Source organism: Myripristis murdjan, chromosome 22, assembly GCF_902150065.1.
Source record: "Myripristis murdjan chromosome 22, fMyrMur1.1, whole genome shotgun sequence".
NCBI classification, from domain to species: domain Eukaryota; kingdom Metazoa; phylum Chordata; class Actinopteri; order Holocentriformes; family Holocentridae; genus Myripristis; species Myripristis murdjan.
Window position 1 is genome coordinate 30,096,106 of NC_044001.1, and position 19,386 is coordinate 30,115,491.

At 41.3% G+C, this 19,386-nt stretch overlaps 2 protein-coding genes across 5 annotated transcripts in view; one reads left to right on the top strand and one right to left on the bottom strand.

The window, feature by feature from the left end:
• Positions 1–11,454, bottom strand: part of LOC115380774 (protein phosphatase 1 regulatory subunit 37) — a 35,015-nt gene extending 23,561 nt beyond the window's left edge. Inside the window, exons 1-2 of the mRNA XM_030081981.1 lie at positions 11,292–11,454; positions 8,680–8,780 (exon numbers count right to left, since the gene is read on the bottom strand). Of these exons, the coding sequence (XP_029937841.1) occupies positions 8,680–8,780; positions 11,292–11,454 (264 nt within the window). The remainder of the gene's footprint in view (positions 1–8,679; positions 8,781–11,291) is intronic.
• The window catches only part of vrk1 (VRK serine/threonine kinase 1), a 35,059-nt gene continuing 16,288 nt past the window's right edge, over positions 616–19,386 (top strand). The window contains exons 1-6 of one of the 4 annotated variants that reach the window (XM_030045094.1): positions 9,255–9,265; positions 14,389–14,393; positions 14,968–15,127; positions 15,462–15,517; positions 18,096–18,165; positions 18,850–18,937. In XM_030045094.1, coding sequence (XP_029900954.1) covers positions 14,968–15,127; positions 15,462–15,517; positions 18,096–18,165; positions 18,850–18,937 — 374 coding nt within the window. In that variant the 5' untranslated portion in view covers positions 9,255–9,265; positions 14,389–14,393. Of the gene's footprint in view, positions 621–9,254; positions 9,266–14,304; positions 14,394–14,769; positions 14,805–14,950; positions 15,128–15,461; positions 15,518–18,095; positions 18,166–18,849; positions 18,938–19,386 lie in introns of those variants that run through there. The other 3 variants (XM_030045096.1, XM_030045092.1, XM_030045093.1) reach the window with 3 other exon arrangements.

Genomic DNA, 19,386 nt, shown 5'->3' on the forward strand with positions numbered 1-19,386 from the left:
TTACATGTTGGGAGTTATGAAGCAAAATCTTGATCTGCATGGCCTCACCTACAAATAAACATTATGTGAGCATCTGATTTGCATATAATTAGACCACATATGCATGACCATGCCAGCCACAGAGTGGTTTTATTTTTTTGGACCAGCACTATTAGGCAGCTCGCCACGCATTATGCATGGTTAGTGAGCAGCACGGCTCTCTGATATGGACGTTTCCCTGCTCTCCCCTCGCTGTGCAAACCTTTAGTGACTCTGGGCCTGAGAGTTCTGTAATATTATCCTACTTACAAAAGCACCGATATTACTTTTGCGGCCGCCCGACCATGCAAATTCAATTCACCCTAATAGTGCACCACCAATAGTGCGTCGCACATGCCGTTCGGTTTAACTGCAAACGCTTCGAATTCAATTAGAGGAGGAGGATGTGAAATAGACTCTTTTACACGTACATGACATTTTATCCTTTTTTTTTCAGTTATGCATGCTGTTTCCCAAATAGCATTAAAAGCAAAATCATGTAAAACTACAATGCAAGTGTACGGGTGCTCCAGAGTCACTGTCTCTTAAATAGAGTGTGTTGTGGTTTGGCGGTGGCGCGGCTGAATGACAGACTGGAGTGCGTTAGCGCCGGGTCTCTCGGTGATCCTCATCCCAGCCCCGCTCCCCGCTTCTCCTTTTCCTGTGTGATCACCGTGGCTGCTGCTCCACGCCATTTCAAATGCACCACTAACCACCCCTTTATCGCCGTCTCGGCCTGTAATGAGACGAGCGACATATGTCCGGTCCCCCTGCTGTTTCCTGATAAGCCCTGCATTCAGACGCATGCAGAAACACTCCAGCGCCTCCTCCTCCTCCTCCTCCTCGCCGTCCTCCTCCTTCCACCTCCTCCTCTCAGTGCTTTTATTTTGCATGCAAAACCCGCTAACAACCACCAAGGAAAATAGTGTGGCACTTACTTAGTGACATTTACCTCGCTGCCGACTATTCCACACAGGGGGGGTGCCGCAATAACAATCAGCATGCATTTAATTTAAAAAAAAAAAAAAGGAAAAGTTCCCTTTAGAATTACACAGGCAGGGAAAGATATAGCTTTGTCTGTGTGTGTTTGTGTGTGTGTGTGTGTGTGTGTGTGTGTGTGTGTGTGTGTGTGTGTGTGGAGGGAGCTGTAACAGTGGCGTCTGTAGACTTCCGCAGTGCAACATTAATGCTAATCAAAAGAGCTGAGAAAGCAGCGGTGGTCTGCAAAAACAGATTTTCTCTTGTCTTTTCATTTCTGGAGGGATTCTCTCTCTTTTCTCCCCCCTCCTTTGAGGGATTTAGCCCAGGAAACTAACATTTCTGGGAATTGGATCTGACCCTATGAATTTAAGAGCAGCGAATTGTCATGCTAGGGGCATTTTTTAGCTGCGGGATAAATAATGGAAGTTAAGTTGTGGTAATTGATTTCTCCTCAGTCCACTCAACTGAATAATCTGCAAGGGAAACAACCACTAGCTATTCATTAGAAGATTTGCCAACATGCAAGTAATTCCGAGCTTATTCACCAAACATCATGAAAAGAATACAAACTCGTAGTTTTAGCTTGCTTGATTTAGAATCCATTTTGTGTTTGGAGGGGTTAGGGAGGAAAAGCGAAGCCTAAAAACAACACTCCCCTTCAGCCTGCTGTCAACTCAAGAGAAGCCTTGAACCCTGCTGCCATTAGGGGAGAGTGGGGTAGACTCAGTGGATTGGTGAGATGAGCCACTTATCTAGTCAGTGTAAACACACAAATAATCATGGGATTGCACAGGAACGATCATCAATTTGCCTGATTTTGTGATGAACAAGAGCTCATGAAAAACATGTTTAAGATGATCAGATTTAAATTAAAAAAAAAAAAAAAAAAAAAAAAAAAAAAACGTTTTTTTGACTGTCCCTGGGTATTCAATCAAAGTGTCATATTTCAATCAATATGTCATGTTATGTTTTCTAAGTGGAAACACATATGCTTATGCTTAATAATATTACTTTAAGGATTTATAAGGTCCACAATAAAGCTGTAAACTTTGAAAAAATCTGGACTTGAGTGTCTCTATGAGCTGATGTTTCGACCAAACTGTGAATATGAGAGCATGTATGGATCTTTCCACAGATCTGCATGTGATTGAATGTTGATCAGATTTATATTAAATCTTGGGACCATATTACATTTCAGTGTGTGTGTGTGTGTGTGTGTGTTTTATAGATGGTAGCTAATCTGAGTATCTAATTTTTGAAGTTCCTCCTCCTTTTAGTGGGGGGTAAAGTTTGCTATTAACACTTGGGCAAGTTGAGACAAAAGTCAGAACAGATTATTTTATAAAACTGTATTATGTACAAAAATGTCTTAATTTTTCATGTATTCCTAATAACCTTGACTATAGATAACAGTTGTTATTTAAAATAAACACACATTTGTTTTGCCATAGTAGCACAAAATGTAAAATGTCTCATTTTACCCCACTGCCCCATACAAACTCAGTGGAAAAATGTTAAATATTTGAGTGCACAGGAAAAAATGGTTATACTGAAGTATTCAAAATATGAAACAAAAAGGCCAAATATGTTCCATATCCTTGTATCACTTTGAATGTGAATTATTGTAGTCAACCTCTTCCCTTGTGCAGTAGCAGTACAATAGAGGTCAAGCTTGATCATCTCAATTATCTGTATAATCACAGCTTGAAACAGGGAGCAAACAAAGCTGGTTGTTGCAGATTTGAGATGTTTACAGTGAAATTAGGGAGTTTAAGCAGGGCGGCCTTAGACCCTGCTGGCTCCATCCTATTATTGTTTACCACTCCTATGAAGATGTCACCAAAAGCAATACTGTTTTATCCACTTAAAACATTTCAAAGAAGCGCAAAAAGGGGCCCACGGGTGCAATAAAAAAAAAAGAAAAGCTTTAAATAGTCTTCAACAGTCGTCCTCGGGGGAATCACCCCTCGCCTGCACAGACCTAATTTAATAAATTTGCTCTTTAGGCGTGGAGTTTTGCATAGTCTTATTACGGATTCATTCGCATGCAGCCCTTTTGGTCTAAATATTGCCCCTCTTAGCTACTGCTTAACCATACATATTTTACTCTTTCAGGAGGACCACCTACATTCGTTTCGAATGCAACTGGGTTCATTAGCACCTCGGAGATAATACAGCGGCTGTATGCTTAATGTAAGCACTGCTAAGTCTCTAATTTTCCACAAATAATTCCCCTTGATCTCAAGTGAAATTTATGCAGGGGGGTAGAAAGCGATGTTCTTTAACATGGCTGGTCCAAGTAAAGTAAGTAAGTACATAAAATGAATTATAAATGGCAGAGTATGTGTTTCAACTGCATGTGTGTGCCTGGGTAATGGCGAGAGAGAATAAGTGAGTTTATTTTATTGGGGAGGAAGAGTGTGTGTGACGGAGAAAAAGAGGAATGTATTCATGTGAGCACGCTTTAACATGGTGAATGTGTGTGTGTGTGTGTGTGTGTGTGCTCATAACCTACATGTCGTGTTGTATGCTGTTGTCTCTCCATACGTGTGTGTGTGTGTGTGTGTGTGTGTGTGTGTGTGTGTGTGTGTGTGTGTGTGTGTGTTGTTTACAGCTGTGCTATTATTTGCAATCCTACTAACTCCAGTCCCACGTAGCAGTTAACCTGCTCTTACCCTCTTGTTTGGAGTGGAGATGCTGTTAGCATTTTGCAGCAATAAGCCTGATTGAGGCTGATTGAGTGAAATGATTCAAATTATCCGAGGAATTTTAATATGTGTGCATACTTACCCACTGCGTGAAGGCGTGTGTGCACGGTTATGTGTATGCGCTGCAACGCGAGGCATCTAATGTGTGTCTGTCAGATCTCAGCGTTGCATAAAAAAACGTCTCTGTTCGTCATAAATCCTTTTTTGAGTTTGCTGTCAGCCATGCTTTGACAGTGAAGTGATGTAAATTGATAGTCTTTGTCCACAAGATAGGGGATTAATCCACTATGATTCAATACATTATCCTGTTTAAATATTTTTAAAGTGGTGGCACGTGTCGGTGTGGGTGTGTAGAAATCGAGAATCTCATTTCTTTTGGTCTTGCAGCCAATTATAGGCTTGAGATCGATCCTTTTTAGAGTGCTGTAATATCCATTTTATCAATTATTTTGTATCATTGTTTCCGTTTATTTTTGAGCAGAGTTGCTGATCCTGCATGGTGTTGAACAGGGCTCTGTGCACTTGTTTTAAAGCAATATTTCACTTTGTTAGAACATTTTCCGTCTCCACAGGAGTCCACATTCCTGCCCTGAGGATCTACCAAAACTTTTTGCATTAAAGCCTTTTTTAAAACTTCGAAATTTACCCCTTGATTTTTTCCTTTTTTTCTGTTGTTACAAGCACACACCTCACATGTTGCTAAAACCAATAACCCACCAGGTTTGTCATGGAGGGTGCACCCACATAAAGTCAGTTTTTGACCCTTTCTTGATTTGACCCTTTCTTGTGTACATCCGGGGTGTAAGTCATATTTGGTGGAATCAAACTTAATATAAGTTACTTGATAATAGAGTCTTTTAAGGAGAAAAAAAAATCATTAGCCAGTTGATCTTGTAAGTTTATTTTGGTTTTCTGGCCACTCTCCAACCAAAGCATTACTGGAGGTCACAGCATGCCCCTTTGTGGGACTACAGGCATGGGTTAGGTGATAATGACGGCACTGAATTGGAGAGGAAAAACAACAGGACATCAGCTTATTTCTGATAAAGTTCAGCTGTTTTAACTTTCAAAAGTGTGGTGTCCAGTCCCTGTTTAGAAGTGGTAACTGTGCAAGATCTAAAAAATGTGGTTGTAAAAATAAGATGGAAAAAAGGCGGTTACAGAATCTGTGTATCATTCGTTCTTTCTATTTTCAATTGCCAATCAAAAATTAAAAAATGAAAAAGTGACTGGTTATTTTGTTATTTGTTTTTTAATCTAACACCAAAATCCAAAATATGCCTGGTTTTTCATACTTCAGTTTTAAGCTCGGATCAAAAATACGAAATGGAAAAACGGGAATCAGGACTGAATTTGATTTTATTATTTAATTGGTCCGGTTTACGTGACCCAGAAGTTTGGTAATGAGCGGTAGCTCACAGCAGATCACAGCAGCCAGGAGCATTCAGTCCCGCCACCCTGATCACCGCCACCATGGATAGTTATTACGTGTTGTTTCGAGGACCAAAGCGTGTGACTCTAAAAGAAGAGGACATGACAACCGAAAAAATCAGCTGAGCTTCTTAACAATGATGGGTAGTAGCTCCGGAGACCTTCTTAACCGATCTGGGAAACCCGGCCCTTTTCTGTGAAATTGCACAGTGGCGGTTCTGCCTATGTTGCCGCCCTCGGCGAAATTACTGGCTTGCGTCCTTCTATGTCACTACTCCTACCGCGGCGCCAGTCGGCCACAGCATCAGGCGGGCTGGCCGTGGCACCGGACGGCATCAGGCGGGCACAGAACCGCCACTGTGCAATTTCACAGAAAAGGGCCGGGTTTCCCAGATCGGTTAAGAAGGTCTCCGGAGCTACTACCCATCATTGTTAAGAAGCTCAGCTGATTTTTTCGGTTGTCATGTCCTCTTCTTTTAGAGTTACACTCATTGGTCCTCGAAACAACACGTAATAATGCACCTGGCTGCTGTGATCTGCTGTGAGCTACCGCTCATTACCAAACTTCTGGGTCACGTAAACCGGACCAATTAAATAATAAAATCAAATTCAGTCCTGATTCCCGTTTTTCAATTTGGTATTTTTGATCCGAGCCTAAAATTGAACTATGAAAAACCAGGCATATTTTGGATTTTGGTGTTAGATTAAAAAACAAATAACAAAATAACCAGTCACTTTTTCATTTTTTAATTTTTGATTGGCAATTGAAAATAGAAAGAACGAATGATACACGAATTTTACAGTGATGCTGCCCCATTCAAACAGCGGAATCTCAAGCAGAGTAGTGCTTGGATACAATCCTCTACGAGTGAAATACACTATATTACCAAAAGTATTCGCTCACCCATTCAAATGATCAGAATCAGGTGTCCTAATCACTTGGCCTGGCCACAGGTGTATAAAATCAAGCACTCAGGCATGCAGACTGTGAACCAAGACATTTGTGAAAGAATGGGCCGCTCTCAGGAGCTCAGTGAATTCCAGCGTGGAACTGTCATAGGATGCCAGCTGTGCAACAAATCCAGTCGTGAAATTTCCTCGCTCCTAAATATTCCACAGTCAACTGTCAGCTCTATTATAACAAAATGGAAGCGTTTGGGAACAACAGCAACTCAGCCACGAAGTGGTAGGCCACGTAAAGTGACGGAGAGGGGTCAGCGGATGCTGAAGCGCATAGTGCAAAGAGGTCGCCGACTTTCTGCACAGTCAATTGCTACAGAGCTACAAACTTCATGTGACCTTCAGATTAGCCCAAGTACAGTACGCAGAGAGCTTCATGGAATGGGTTTCCATGGCCGAGCAGCTGCAGCCAAGCCACACATCACCAAGTGCAATGCAAAGCGTCGGATGCAATGGTGTAAAGCACGCCGCCACTGGCCTCTAGAGCAGTGGAGACGCGTTCTCTGGAGTGATGAATCACGCTTTTCCATCTGGCAATCTGATGGACGAGTCTGGGTTTGGAGGTTGCCAGGAGAACGGTACATTTCAGACTGCATTGTGCCGACTGTGAAATTTGGTGGAGGAGGAATTATGGTGTGGGGTTGTTTTTCAGGAGCTGGGCTTGGCCCCTTAGTTCCAGTGAAAGGAACTTTGAATGCTTCAGGATACCAAAACATTTTGGACAATTCCATGCTCCCAACCTTGTGGGAACAGTTTGGAGCGGGCCCCTTCCTCTTCCAACATGACTGTGCACCAGTGCACAAAGCAAGGTCCATAAAGACATGGATGACAGAGTCTGGTGTGGATGAACTTGACTGGCCTGCACAGAGTCCTGACCTGAACCCGATAGAACACCTTTGGGATGAATTAGAGCGGAGACTGAGAGCCAGGCCTTCTCGACCAACATCAGTGTGTGACCTCACCAATGCGCTTTTGGAAGAATGGTCAAAAATTCCTATAAACACTCTCCTCAACCTTGTGGACAGTCTTCCCAGAAGAGTTGAAGCTGTAATAGCTGCAAAAGGTGGACCGACATCATATTGAACTCTATGGGTTAGGAATGGGATGGCACTTCAGTTCATAGTATGAGTAAAGGCAGGTGAGCGAATACTTTTGGTAATATAGTGTATATTGTCTTTCTGTGGGACTAATGCACCTCAGGGAACAAAAATATTACTTGTATTACTGAATATGACGTGAGCAAGTGTCAGAGGCAAAATCAGTTTGATTGCTCTGTTTTCTATTGGAATGTCCTAACTGACCACAAGCCACGCAGCGTGACGTGGCATGCCATTAGGAGGTGGACTTTTTCTGAGGCCCTGTTTTTATTCACTTCCTATCACTTGCATTGAAACACAGTGGATGGACGAAGAATGCCTTGTTCATTTCGAGGCTGTTCCCACCTGATTTTACATCTGTCCTGCATAATGTGATGACAAGTGGACAGCTCTCAGTCTATCCGTTCACACCTGACATTAGAATGTGTGTCCACATGAGTCTCACCTGCCCACTTGTGATTGGATCTCACGCTCCTGCTCAATATGCAAATAAACACCTTACATTTCCATGTGGGTTGGTTTTTTAAGGAGAGAGCGAGAGAGACAGTTATACTGTACAATGGAATTCTTACTTTCCACGCAAAATAAATAAAATGGCATTCAAGAGGCACAAGGCCTTGAACAAAAGAAGACATTCTTGCTCACGCCAGCCTCATTTTAATACATCATCAATCATGTAAAACATTTTTCACATCTGAACGTTCTTACAGACCCAGTCAGATCAGTTCAGGCTCAGATTATTGAATTATTCCAGCGGGTCTGAGAGGGTCGGGCTCTCCACTTAGGTGATAAATCCATCTGTGATATTTCTGTGGTATTCCTGTAGTAACTGCAACACACATTCACACTGTCACCTGTAATATTTCTATAGTGCTCCTATAGTTACATCAAGGGTTATAAAGAATGTGTTTAGTTGTGCCAGAGCACAAAATTTAAGAAAGGGGATAACCTCCAAATTTTATATGGAAGAAGAACCAACTGCATGTTGTCAATTCATATTTTAGAGACCCCCCAAAATTTCTCAAATCACATTTTTAGGGGAGCTCATTTCATATTAAGGGGAGCTGAGCTGCTCCTGGCTCCCCTGTAGTTCCTATTTACGCTGTAAGCAGACACATGTCTGCTTACAGCGCTGCACCCAGCTATGTTGATTTGAATGGGAAAGACCAGAAAGACGGTTGTACTCCATTCCAGTTCTGCAGATTCATCATATAGGCAGTTCATGAAAGCTATGTGCAAACTTGTGTCTGCAGTTGTGTCTGGTTGGTCCTTAGAATTTGGTAGTTTTTGAAACCATGGCTGAACAGGCAAAAATAGAAATGAACAAGAGTTCCATCTACAGAAATGTCAGCATCAGAAAGTCCAAAGGACAAGACCTAAGTACTGACACACTGGTTGATGCACAACCTCACTCACAAATTTACCACTTTATTACCACAACCATTAATAGCATTAAAAACACTGATTCAAAGTAGTGGACTGACCTGGAGCTGTTCCAGGATGTGTGTGTTGGGCTGGACCTGGTGTTTGTTGCAGCTCTGCTGGTAAGCCATCATTACCTCTGTCAAGGTGAGGCAGCTGTCAACTAAAATAGAAGAATACACTCATTACTGCTTTAATGTCTCTGCATCCCAGTGAGCCACCAGCAACCATTCAAAAGTGCTTAGGGGGCTCAGGAATGCCATACGGTAAACTGTGCTCTGTGCTGTGTGTGTGTGTGTGTGTGTGTGTGTGTGTGTGTGTGTGTGTGTGTGTATGTGTTTGTGTGTGTTTGTGCGTGCGTGCGTGCGTGCGTGCGTGCGTGCGTGCGTGCGTGCGTGCGTGCGTGCGTGCGTGCGTGTGTGTGTGTGTGCATGTGCGTGCGTGTGTGTGTGTGTGTGTGGACTACAGGGAAGACGGCAGTCAAAGAGAAGTGAGGAAGGACAGATGACTGGATGAATGTCTGTCTGCACCATATCTCAACCAATCAGGCATCTCAATTTATCAGCCACAGCCTTATGGGATGGGATCTTCCAGATGTGAAAGACTAGAGAGGATTTTGAGGACTGAGAGACTAGAATCTTCCGATCTGTCTGTGTCCTACAACAGCTGACTGGCATGTGATATCTCAAGGCCCATTAAAGAAAGATGAACAAAGACCTGGACAGTCTCTCAAAGTTCAGTTTGATCACAAGCTCAGGCCAGAATAAGCAGATACTCAAAGTAACCCAAGGAATTAAAGGAGCATTCAACTTTTATGCACTTATCTTAGGTGTGGCATCCTGATGTAGACCATTGCACTTGTCAGTATTCTCCGAATCTCAATAGTAGGTTCTATTCAGCACCTCAGATCCTACACCTGATGATGCAGTTGGGGGCTGGGCAGTCGCAACTAAATCCACAGCTTTAGCTCTCCTGGTTTTCAGAGTCTCACAGTTTAATGAGTGAAGAGAATGATGAGAGGTTTTTTGGACTGAAATGAGTCTTTGTTGCTACCACTCATCCCGTGCTTGCATCATCAGGTGCAGGATTTGGCGGGATGAACAGAGCCTTTCAAAGAGTTGTATAAAGTACTGACAAGTGTAATAGTGTACATATGCAATGACAAATGCATCAGGAAAAGTTGAAAATCGCTGATGTGATCCTTTAAATGCCAAGTGAATCAAGTGCAGAGGATGCACTTGACATTTTTTTCCTTGTTGAGCACCATGGTAACATTAAACAGTGCACCCACTGTGTTTTTACATGTAGGGATGTAAGGAAAATGCTTCATTTTTTTTTTCTTTGAAACCCCAGGAGTTGAAATTAAATAGCAACTATAAGTGACACAGCTGTTCTACAACACACTCCGTAAGTCTGAAACAGTTCCCCCTCCATCTCAACATCCCATCAAAGATGCAACATGGAACATTTTAACATTAATAAGTAACACGTATTTGGGGGTTCTAATTAAGGAAAGACATAGCAACAAGACAACTGACAGGGCAAAGACCACAAGTACTGTAAGAGAGCCTTTTATTCAATTAATATTAGGAATATGCACCATGTACACCAGTGAACAGCTACAGTTGCCATATATGGTGACATGTTGCACTGGAGTCTCAAATCTGGGTGCAGAGGTCTTCAGAACATGTAGTTTTTCCTCACGGGACTTTTAGATTTAAAGATGCACTTCGCAAACCTGCTGAAGGTTAACTAAAGTGTGAGTTTGTCAGTCTCAACAAACAAAAAACGTGAAATAAGCATGTAATTAACCAGTCAGTTAGGCTGGAAATGAGAGCGATATAGACTCAAGCATCAAACTGTGCACTTATTCCATGTTACATTTTTTTGTTTGTATATTTATTTGTTGTCAGTTGAGTCGAAACAGTCATAAGTCAACCCTTGGCAATTTCACATACTGCACCCATAACTAACTTGTAGTTGTTTTTACTTTTATTTATTTATTTATTTATTTATTTATTCTTTAAAGCATTTGCATTTTCACATCGACTGGAAAAATTGAGGTAGTGCAGAGGGTGTGGCTTCTCATTAAAATGCATTTACTTTCAAACATATTCATGAGACACTGTTCACTTTGTGGAAAGGCTGGTCATCTCTAAAGGAAGAACTGAGTGAGGAGGCACATGACATAGGGAAGGGCTGTTAAAAAAAGGAAAGGCTTAAAAAAATGTGATGGTATTATTGGTTTGAATTTTTAATGTGCCTCTTGTAATTTATCTTTTTTTATTTTTCTGTTCTTTATTATTACATGTTTGCACTAAAAGGAGCTGCTCTTAATCTTATTGTACATGTGTATAGTGACAATAAAGGCATTCTATTCTATTCTATTCTATTGGTAGTCTATTTTCATTTTCTGACCTTAGTGTCGAAGAGGTTAAGAAGTCAAGTAAAAATACAGTGCATTTTGCAGAAGTGAAAGTAAAGGAGAATAATAATTTTCAAAAAACAAATAAATTGCCATTTATTGTTAAATAGGTGTATGTTATGCTATGGAGAATTGTCTAACAAGGTTAATAAAAATGCCACCAACTTGCACCAGCAGTTCAGCTGATTAAATCACTCTTGTAATCATACTGAACACATCAAAATGACAAAGAGATTGACAACAGCTTACCATTTCTGTCAGTTTTCTTGTGCTCAGCGAAGCCCGACACTATCTGCTCATCGGGGGGAAAAGACACGTGTTTTTCACTTTTACTTTTCCTTTGGTTCTTGTTTGGCTTTTCTGTATCTTCATCATGCTGCTCGTCATTTTCTTTGTCACTACACCCGGTCATCTCTCTTGTTTAGGTCTTCACCACGGAGCCTTCAACTGCACAGGGATTTCAAAGCATTGGGTCAGTTCGCCTCAAGCAGCAAACACTTGGCATGTCAACAGCCATCGTCCTATCTCTTCCAAGGAGCCGTGGCGTCGCTTATTGAAGTAATCCTCTTTTCTGGCTGTGCAAGAAATGTCTGCAACAAGTGATGTACAAATAGCTGTACCATCCACTCTATTTGGTCTAAAGTGCTTGCTCTCTCCACTCTGTGGCATTTGGAAAGACAAAACACAAAAGAAACAATATCTTATTCATGAGCTGTGCACGGGGTTACAAGTGAAACTCAATATGTTTGGATCAAATGACACATTAAAAAAAAAACAAAAGAGGTTATGCACATTTAGTTACCTATTCACGATCAGCATTTACTCCAATACTAAGGAACAAATGGGACATATGCCCCATTCTAGGCAGACTAGAAAGATATTCTTTATTTTTAAGAGGGCTTGATCTGGCTTTAAGGGTATTTTTGTGCTTGCAGGGCAATTTCATTTAGCTTCAGTTATGTCTGATAACAGCAAAGAAACACATAACATGATGAAAACATGTTCTTTTTTTAGAATTAAAAGTTAGCAATAGAGCATCATGTATGGTATTTCTAATTGGTAATAATGGAGAGTCTGACAATTTTTGGGGGGGGAATTTAGAGCACCAAAAAAGGTGGGTAGATTTTCCAAGACTTAAAATATATCATAAAGAAAAATAAAACAAAAAGAATTTGTCCCAACCTCAAGTCCTCTTTCTCTGCCTGCCCCATCAACAACTACCTGTACAACGTCTAATACAAGCAAGTAAGGAATTTGTCTTTGTTGTTTATTTTGGTCAATGCAGCCATTGTTTCCCTTTGGTGGCTGTACCCCAAGTGTTTTCTAAAGAAAACTGCTTCATTTTGCTTTGTTTTCATTCATCTCTGCTGGCATGCCTAGCAAAGAACCTGAGCCCACAATCACATTTATCAAAACCTCTTGAAGAATGCAGGACATGTCAACAGCAAAAGATGTGTGCACAAAGCAAAATCTCCAAAAAGTGAACTTCTGCTTACTAATAAATATTACGAATGTGCATGAGCATTTCTGCCCTGACATTTGTTTGAAAAATCCACATTAGCTTGTCTGTGCTTCCCTGGGCTCTTTCCATTCACCTCCACAGTGCAGCAAAACAGGTCCCAAAAGAGCACTTTTAGCCCATAAAACAATGGCAACAAAGTAGGTGAAATGAACTTAAAAAAAAAAAAAAAAAAAAAAAACAAGTCCTGGTACCCATTTTTTTCTGTGTTATTACAATTATTGTGGAAGCACTATTAGGTTGTTTCTTCACAGCACAAGGTTAGTATGTGCAAGTTTCCTGCAGAGGCTACCTGCTGGATCTACTCTCCATGTCAAATAGGCAAACAACAAGACAAGTTTAATGCTGTTTAATTTCCACAATAAATAAATAAATACATAAATAATCTGCTTTGTTCACATTCATTTATGCACTTCAAGTATTATTGTGGGAGTAGTTTTTTTTTTTTTTTTTTTTTTTTTCACGCTATGGAAGTGAATGGAGAGACACAAATCCAGTGTTGTGGATTAGCAACCTAAGGGAGTGCAGAGCAACAAATGATGATGTTTCACCACCATGTGGACTCTATTAAAGTTCTATTTTGCTTTAAAGCTGCACTGGGAAACGTTGCATCTTGGTGACTGGCAGCAAAAAGTAGCAAAGTGAGAAATCTGGATAACCAGAAACCCTGCAGAGTTAAGACAGTAAACTGTACATGTCATGCTCACACTGTCTCTCATCATTGGTTTGGAGAAAGTTTGGATCACAGTTTTTTAGCAGTGCAATGCTTTTCATTGCTGTGGGTCAACGTTGTGACGCAGGGTGATGCGTAGGTGCATTTTTACACGACAATATTGTTGAGTGCAACGTCAAGAGAACAAATGGCAGATAAAATTGATGTGCAACTGGTTTGCTGGCAGTGTTAAATCAGCTGATGGAGATGTGTGTCAGCACCAGGGACAGCAATGACTGGAATGAAGTGACAGTGCGCAACGAACGGTCGGCAGCAAACACAGCATTCAGCCCTCAGCAGTTAAACATCTCTGATAATCAGTCATACCATTTCAGCTGGATTTTTCCCTTTTATCGTTGCCACTTGCTGAGTATTGTGTCTCAAGCTTTTTTTTTTTCCTGTCAGGTTGTCAGCTGAAGTGAAGTATATATATTCAGCTATTCAGCTATGGACAATATTCTTTACTGATTATCAAGGATGTGGTCTTTCAGTGTCAGCCAAACTGTAAACTGAGTAAGTGCTGGGCTTTATTGTTGCTAGATATTTGTCAAGTTGATTCTTCAGTTGTTTGAGCTTCATTACATTATTACATTATGTGGCCATACATTTGCAGCTGGCAGACATGCAACTATGCTATAGGTTTCTCTCTTTCTTTCTTTCTTTTTTTTTAATGAGACAAGTGCAGACCATATCAAAGGCACCAATACGTTAAATTTAGATGGCATGCACACTGGGGATATATGTGTCAAAAAAGGAAAAGGAAAAGAAGGAGAAAAGAAAAGGGAATAAAATTTAAAATAAATAAATAAAATAAATAAAAATTCTTAAAAAAAAAATGGGGAAAATAGATTCTATTCATAATAAACACAGAACAAGCACAAAATCAGTATAGAAAAATACAACGTAGAAATTTAAAGACTTTAAAGACTTGAATGAAAATGAAGTTACGTTCATTTTTACATTTTAATTTAAATCCGTGTTCGCCTTTTGCTGAAGATCCGTCGTACGTTACGCAGGCGTACTTGACCAATAAGAATAGCAAATAGCCATGACGCCACTTCCTGTCTGTTAGTTTTGCGGGAAGTTTGGTAATAGTTTACATTCACGCAACGAAGAGAAGGTTTGTTTTGTCTTTATATGTATAGTATATGTCCCGGCTCGTTGATGGAAACGCCTAAGTCAAAGTGACAGCGGCGGGAAAGAGCAGTAATTCGTGTCATCTTAGTTTAAATGCTTGCAGCTAACGTCAGCTAGCGATGCTAACTGAACTTAGCCTACACAGATGTGCTAGCTTGATAGCTAGCTACTTTGCCGTAGCGCTGTGGCTTCTTAGCCTTTGGTAGCAATCTCTTTGTTACGTTTACGTTTTGTCTGTTGCAGGATGCCTTTTAGTGAGTCTTAGGGTGAGATATGCTCGTAAATGGCGTTGACATGAACTTTCTGTCTGCTGTCACTTATGTTAACGATACATGATCAGTGGAACTAGCCAAAGTTAGCAAGAGTCAGCCCCAACAACGCAGCAGAAACGGAGGTAAATCCACGGTAGCTCGCGTGTCATAATAGCACGACATAACGCTGTCATGTGATTAGTTTTGGTGTGGGTACCTTGCATAGCTCCATTACACTTTGCAAACTTGTATCCGAGATGCGATAGACACGAGGTTCCGTAATAGCAAGAGGGGTGTACGTTTCAGATGCCTCCGAAAGCCAAGGGACAGGGGAAAGGCCGAGGTCCGGCTAAGAGGAAGCTGGCAGAGGAGTTCCCCCCAGGAGAAGTGCTGACTGACACCGGGAAAAGGGCCTGGAAGCTGGGAGCTCCCATCGGTCAGGGAGGCTTTGGGCTCATATATTCAGGTGAGCACCTCACATGTGCTTTGTGATTCAGTTAAAAAGTCAAATATACTGTCCACATACTATCCATACATGTGTCATCAGTCACAATTTTAACAGTTTTCTAAAACAAAACTGCATTGTGTGAACCACTAGCTATGCGATAAGGCTACTTTGTGAGACTGGACATTGACAGTCACAGTAGCATTAGTGTGAATAGTAACAGTATGAATGCAGGACGTGAGGTACATTTCTTAAAGATTGCACAGTGCAAGATATAACCTGCACTGTCAATCTTTATCCCATTAACTGTTCTTTACAAAACATATCTAGTGCTTGTCATCTTCTCATTTTACAGCTGATGAAAATTCTGCAAAAGCTGTAGGGCCTGGTGCTCCATATGTCATCAAAGTGGTAAGCCTCAAAAGTAATTCTTAGCATCATTCCAGTGTGTTCATTTGCTACTAGAGAAACCACTCCTATCATATTAACTGCAAATGAAACAAGTTATGCTGTTTATTAAAGCAAAAAAAGTCTGTTAATTGTTACAATGTGTAGTACACTGTCATTTCTAAAGTACGGGTTCAGATTAAAAATGGTCTAAAAGAGACAGCTTTTTGCAGAAACAAAACCATAAAAAAATTCCGTGATTCATTTTGAACTGTAGTGTATCTTGTTATTACATACTTGATTGATTCAGCCACACTGCAGTTTTGAGATTTATCTCTCCATCGGACATTGTGGAGTCTTCAGTCATGTTGATACAAACTGTCTATGTGAGTGGGCACCACTTCCTCCACTACAAGTGAAAATTGCTCAGTCAAATTTTACTTGAGTTAAAGCACCGGAGAACATGCTTTTAAAAATATTTAAGTATTCAAAGTACATTTTCTTGTTAATTTCAACATATTTCTGTATTGCTTTCACAGTGCATTTACAGAACCTGGTAACTCTCTGAAACCACCAGTGATGCACTGACTGTCTTGTGGAACCACTCTGCTACACAAAACATGAAGAAACACCTATAAAAACTCAAGCAATTGAATCAACAAAACAGGCAGCCATTGTCATTTTCATTTTTGACTTAAACACCACTTGTTTCACAGATCAAGCTCATTTGAGAGTGGGCATTGTGATAATTTTTTCCTGTAAGGAACACAATGTGTGGCCTGTTTTAGGAGAAAGAAAAAAAATCAATGGTTGACGTCAAAGCTCTGATTACATCCCATATACTTATTGTAAGTGTCATTTCTGGTTTTCATGGGCCCAACCCGACTTAGCCTGACAAAATCAAACATGGTCAAAAACATGGTGTTGGCCCAGGTGGTGATAGTTAGCAGTCCTCAGCCCATTGACACCACCACATAATCTAAACTAGCCTTTGACCCAGTAGTTAGGGCCCACTTACATTGGTAAGTTTGGTCCCGTATCGTGCTAAAGCCAAAATCCCCCCTCCCCAGACCTCAGCTGGCCTGCACTCACATTACCTAAAGCCCAAACGCTCCCAAGCGCGATCGCCCCCGGTATGCACGTCATCATGTTGAAATACGACAACAGGCATGTTCCGACATCATCATAAATCAATATAGTTCAGATACATTCATCATGTCTTCCTTTTAACTAAAAGACGTTTTTGTTCCTTTTAATCAGACATGGGATGTTTATTTACCTTGACAGTTTCAGAGGTAACTTCCTCCTTCTTCAGAAAGATCCAACTGACAGGCGGAGCGGCACCTGTCAGATCCGTCAGACCAGAACTGGCCGGGTGGCCGCATGGTGCCGCGGCCTATGCTGGCCAGTGCCGGTGCGGTCCCAGCCGGCACCAGGTCTGCTGGATCTCTGCGCACACAGACTGCTGTACTTTAATTATAAACCGACTTTTGTTTATACTCAGTTGCAGCAGCACAACAGACAGTGACACAGACAACATGGTTGATTATTGATTGCGCGACCCGACCATTTGCCGGTAGTCGCGCTGCTCACATTAAACAATTTTGCAGAGGCAGGAGGAAAGTTGCATGATTTACTTGCGCGCGCTGCGTGTGTGACCGTGCATGTGCTTGTGTATGCGCCTGTACCGTGCTGAAGCACACCCCCTCCAATCGTGCCAGAGCGGGGGAAGTAAACTGTATTCAAGCATGGAACGGAGCGATCACACTGGTCAAATAATCTGGATTTTAGGGGCAAATGTGCTTAGGTGCAGACCAAACTTGCCAATGTGAGTGGGCCCTTAGTCAGATTGTCCTGTGGTGTGATCAGGTTCAGGGCTCCTGACAAGGTGTAGCCTGACAACGTTTTTTTCCCGCCATGCTTGATTTGGTTGGACCAGTCTGGCTGGCTGGTTTAGTATGAAGTCAGCCAAAACTCAGTCAGAGTGAACACGACGTTGGAAACAGCCTTAAGATACAGGGGGAAAAAAGGAGAATTAACCACAAGAGTTTTCACTTTTAACAAGAGCCCCCATTCATGTAGACAGTTTACATCAGTAGATTCCCAGCATAGTGAAGTCTGAAATGCCTTCATGGGGCAACTTTGTTACTGCCTTGTATTCTCATATAGGGTTTAACTGCCTGAACTCCAGTTTTCCCTAAATTTCCCCATTTAGTAGCCTCAAAGTAGGAAAAAAAGATTTTATTCTATGTTGTATGATTGTATTAGATACATAATGTGTATCTACTAGTTGCTGTGCTTCATTGAAGCTCCATTAAACATAGACTGAGTGAAATATTTAAAGCCAAGATGCCATTGTTTTATGGCTCCAGGATCACATCAAATAGAAAATATTCACATGTCTTGTGCATCATTGTATACACACTTCCCTGTAATTCAGCAGGACATATTTGGGATCTTTGGAAACCTTGGAATACCTCTAGAATTTTAAATAAAGTTCTGTCGGTTTGAACAAACCTCGGCCATGCAGTAATGATAAAGCCTCCAATGAGAGCAGTGGAGTTGAAGAGGTTATTAACTGTACTTACTGTTTTGCCCACAGGAGCCCAGTGACAACGGACCACTGTTCTCTGAACTGAAATTTTACATGAGAGCTGCCAAGCCTGAGCTAAGTATGCCACCAAACCATTCCCCATGATATTAACACACACACAGACACCTAGAAGAATGCCACCAAGCCAAACTCACATGATTATAACATAAACACAGCGTAGTCTCTTTACCATCGGGGCAAACAAATAAAAGACACTCAACTTTCTTAATTAAAAACGACTAACTCGTAACTCGGCCACGAAGGGGCCTTGCAGAGGAAGACTCCCCCCAACAGCAGGCTTTTGGTGTCTGCGTTGTGCGCCCTAAGGCCACAGCTTTGCATTTTATATAATAACAATCCAAATGTCAATCTCCCCTGACAATTAACTGTTATATTACTAAGGAACCAAAGGCTCATATTTTATTCATGGTGGAATCTCACGTTGTTGGTAAATATTTGTCCCACCAGCAGATTAGCTCGCGGCCGCGTTCCCCGGCTCCCCCCCACGGAATTATACTCTTATTACTTTGAGCATAGCCACCATCACCCACCTCCACTTTCACCAGCAACTTTTATCAAGAGCAGCCTGTAGTGTGTTCAGAATAATTTGTAGGAAATGTTAACTTGACTTGCCATACTGCCTTTCATTTACATGGTATGTGTTTCATAAATGAATCCACATGCTTTCACAACACTTCAGCCAGGAGGTACATGGCAACATATAACTGTCCATGGCTGATGACGTTTCTCTTTTGTTCCATAGTTCAGAACTGGATGAAGTCTCACACCATGAAGTATCTGGGTGTTCCAAAGTACTGGGGCTCTGGTCTGTATGAGAAGGGAGGGAAAAGGTAAGACATTTGATCAGGACTTTGCCCATGAGGCTGGATTCAACACTGTTTTCACCTGCCCATTTTGCTCTTGGAGTAAAACACTGTCACACATAACTTTAAAAATACCTTTTTGAAAAGACAAAATATAATGCATCCTCAGGGTTTTTCCTATTACAATGGGGCTATGGCTGTGCCACTGGTTTGAAGACCAAAATAACTGTTAATGCATGGAAGTGTCAGCTGTCATCAGTATCAGAATGTCTTCCTTTTTAAGACATTTTTAATGTCAGGTAGATAAGTTGTGGAGGAAAAATATCAGAAAACAAGTATGTTCCTCAGAAGAAAAATAGGCCACCAAGACACTGCAACATTTTAAAGACCTCTAGAACTGAAATACAGACTCACAAGGCAGTGTATAAGACTCTCCAAGAACTTCAAATTTCAGGAGCTAACACCCTGAATTTGCT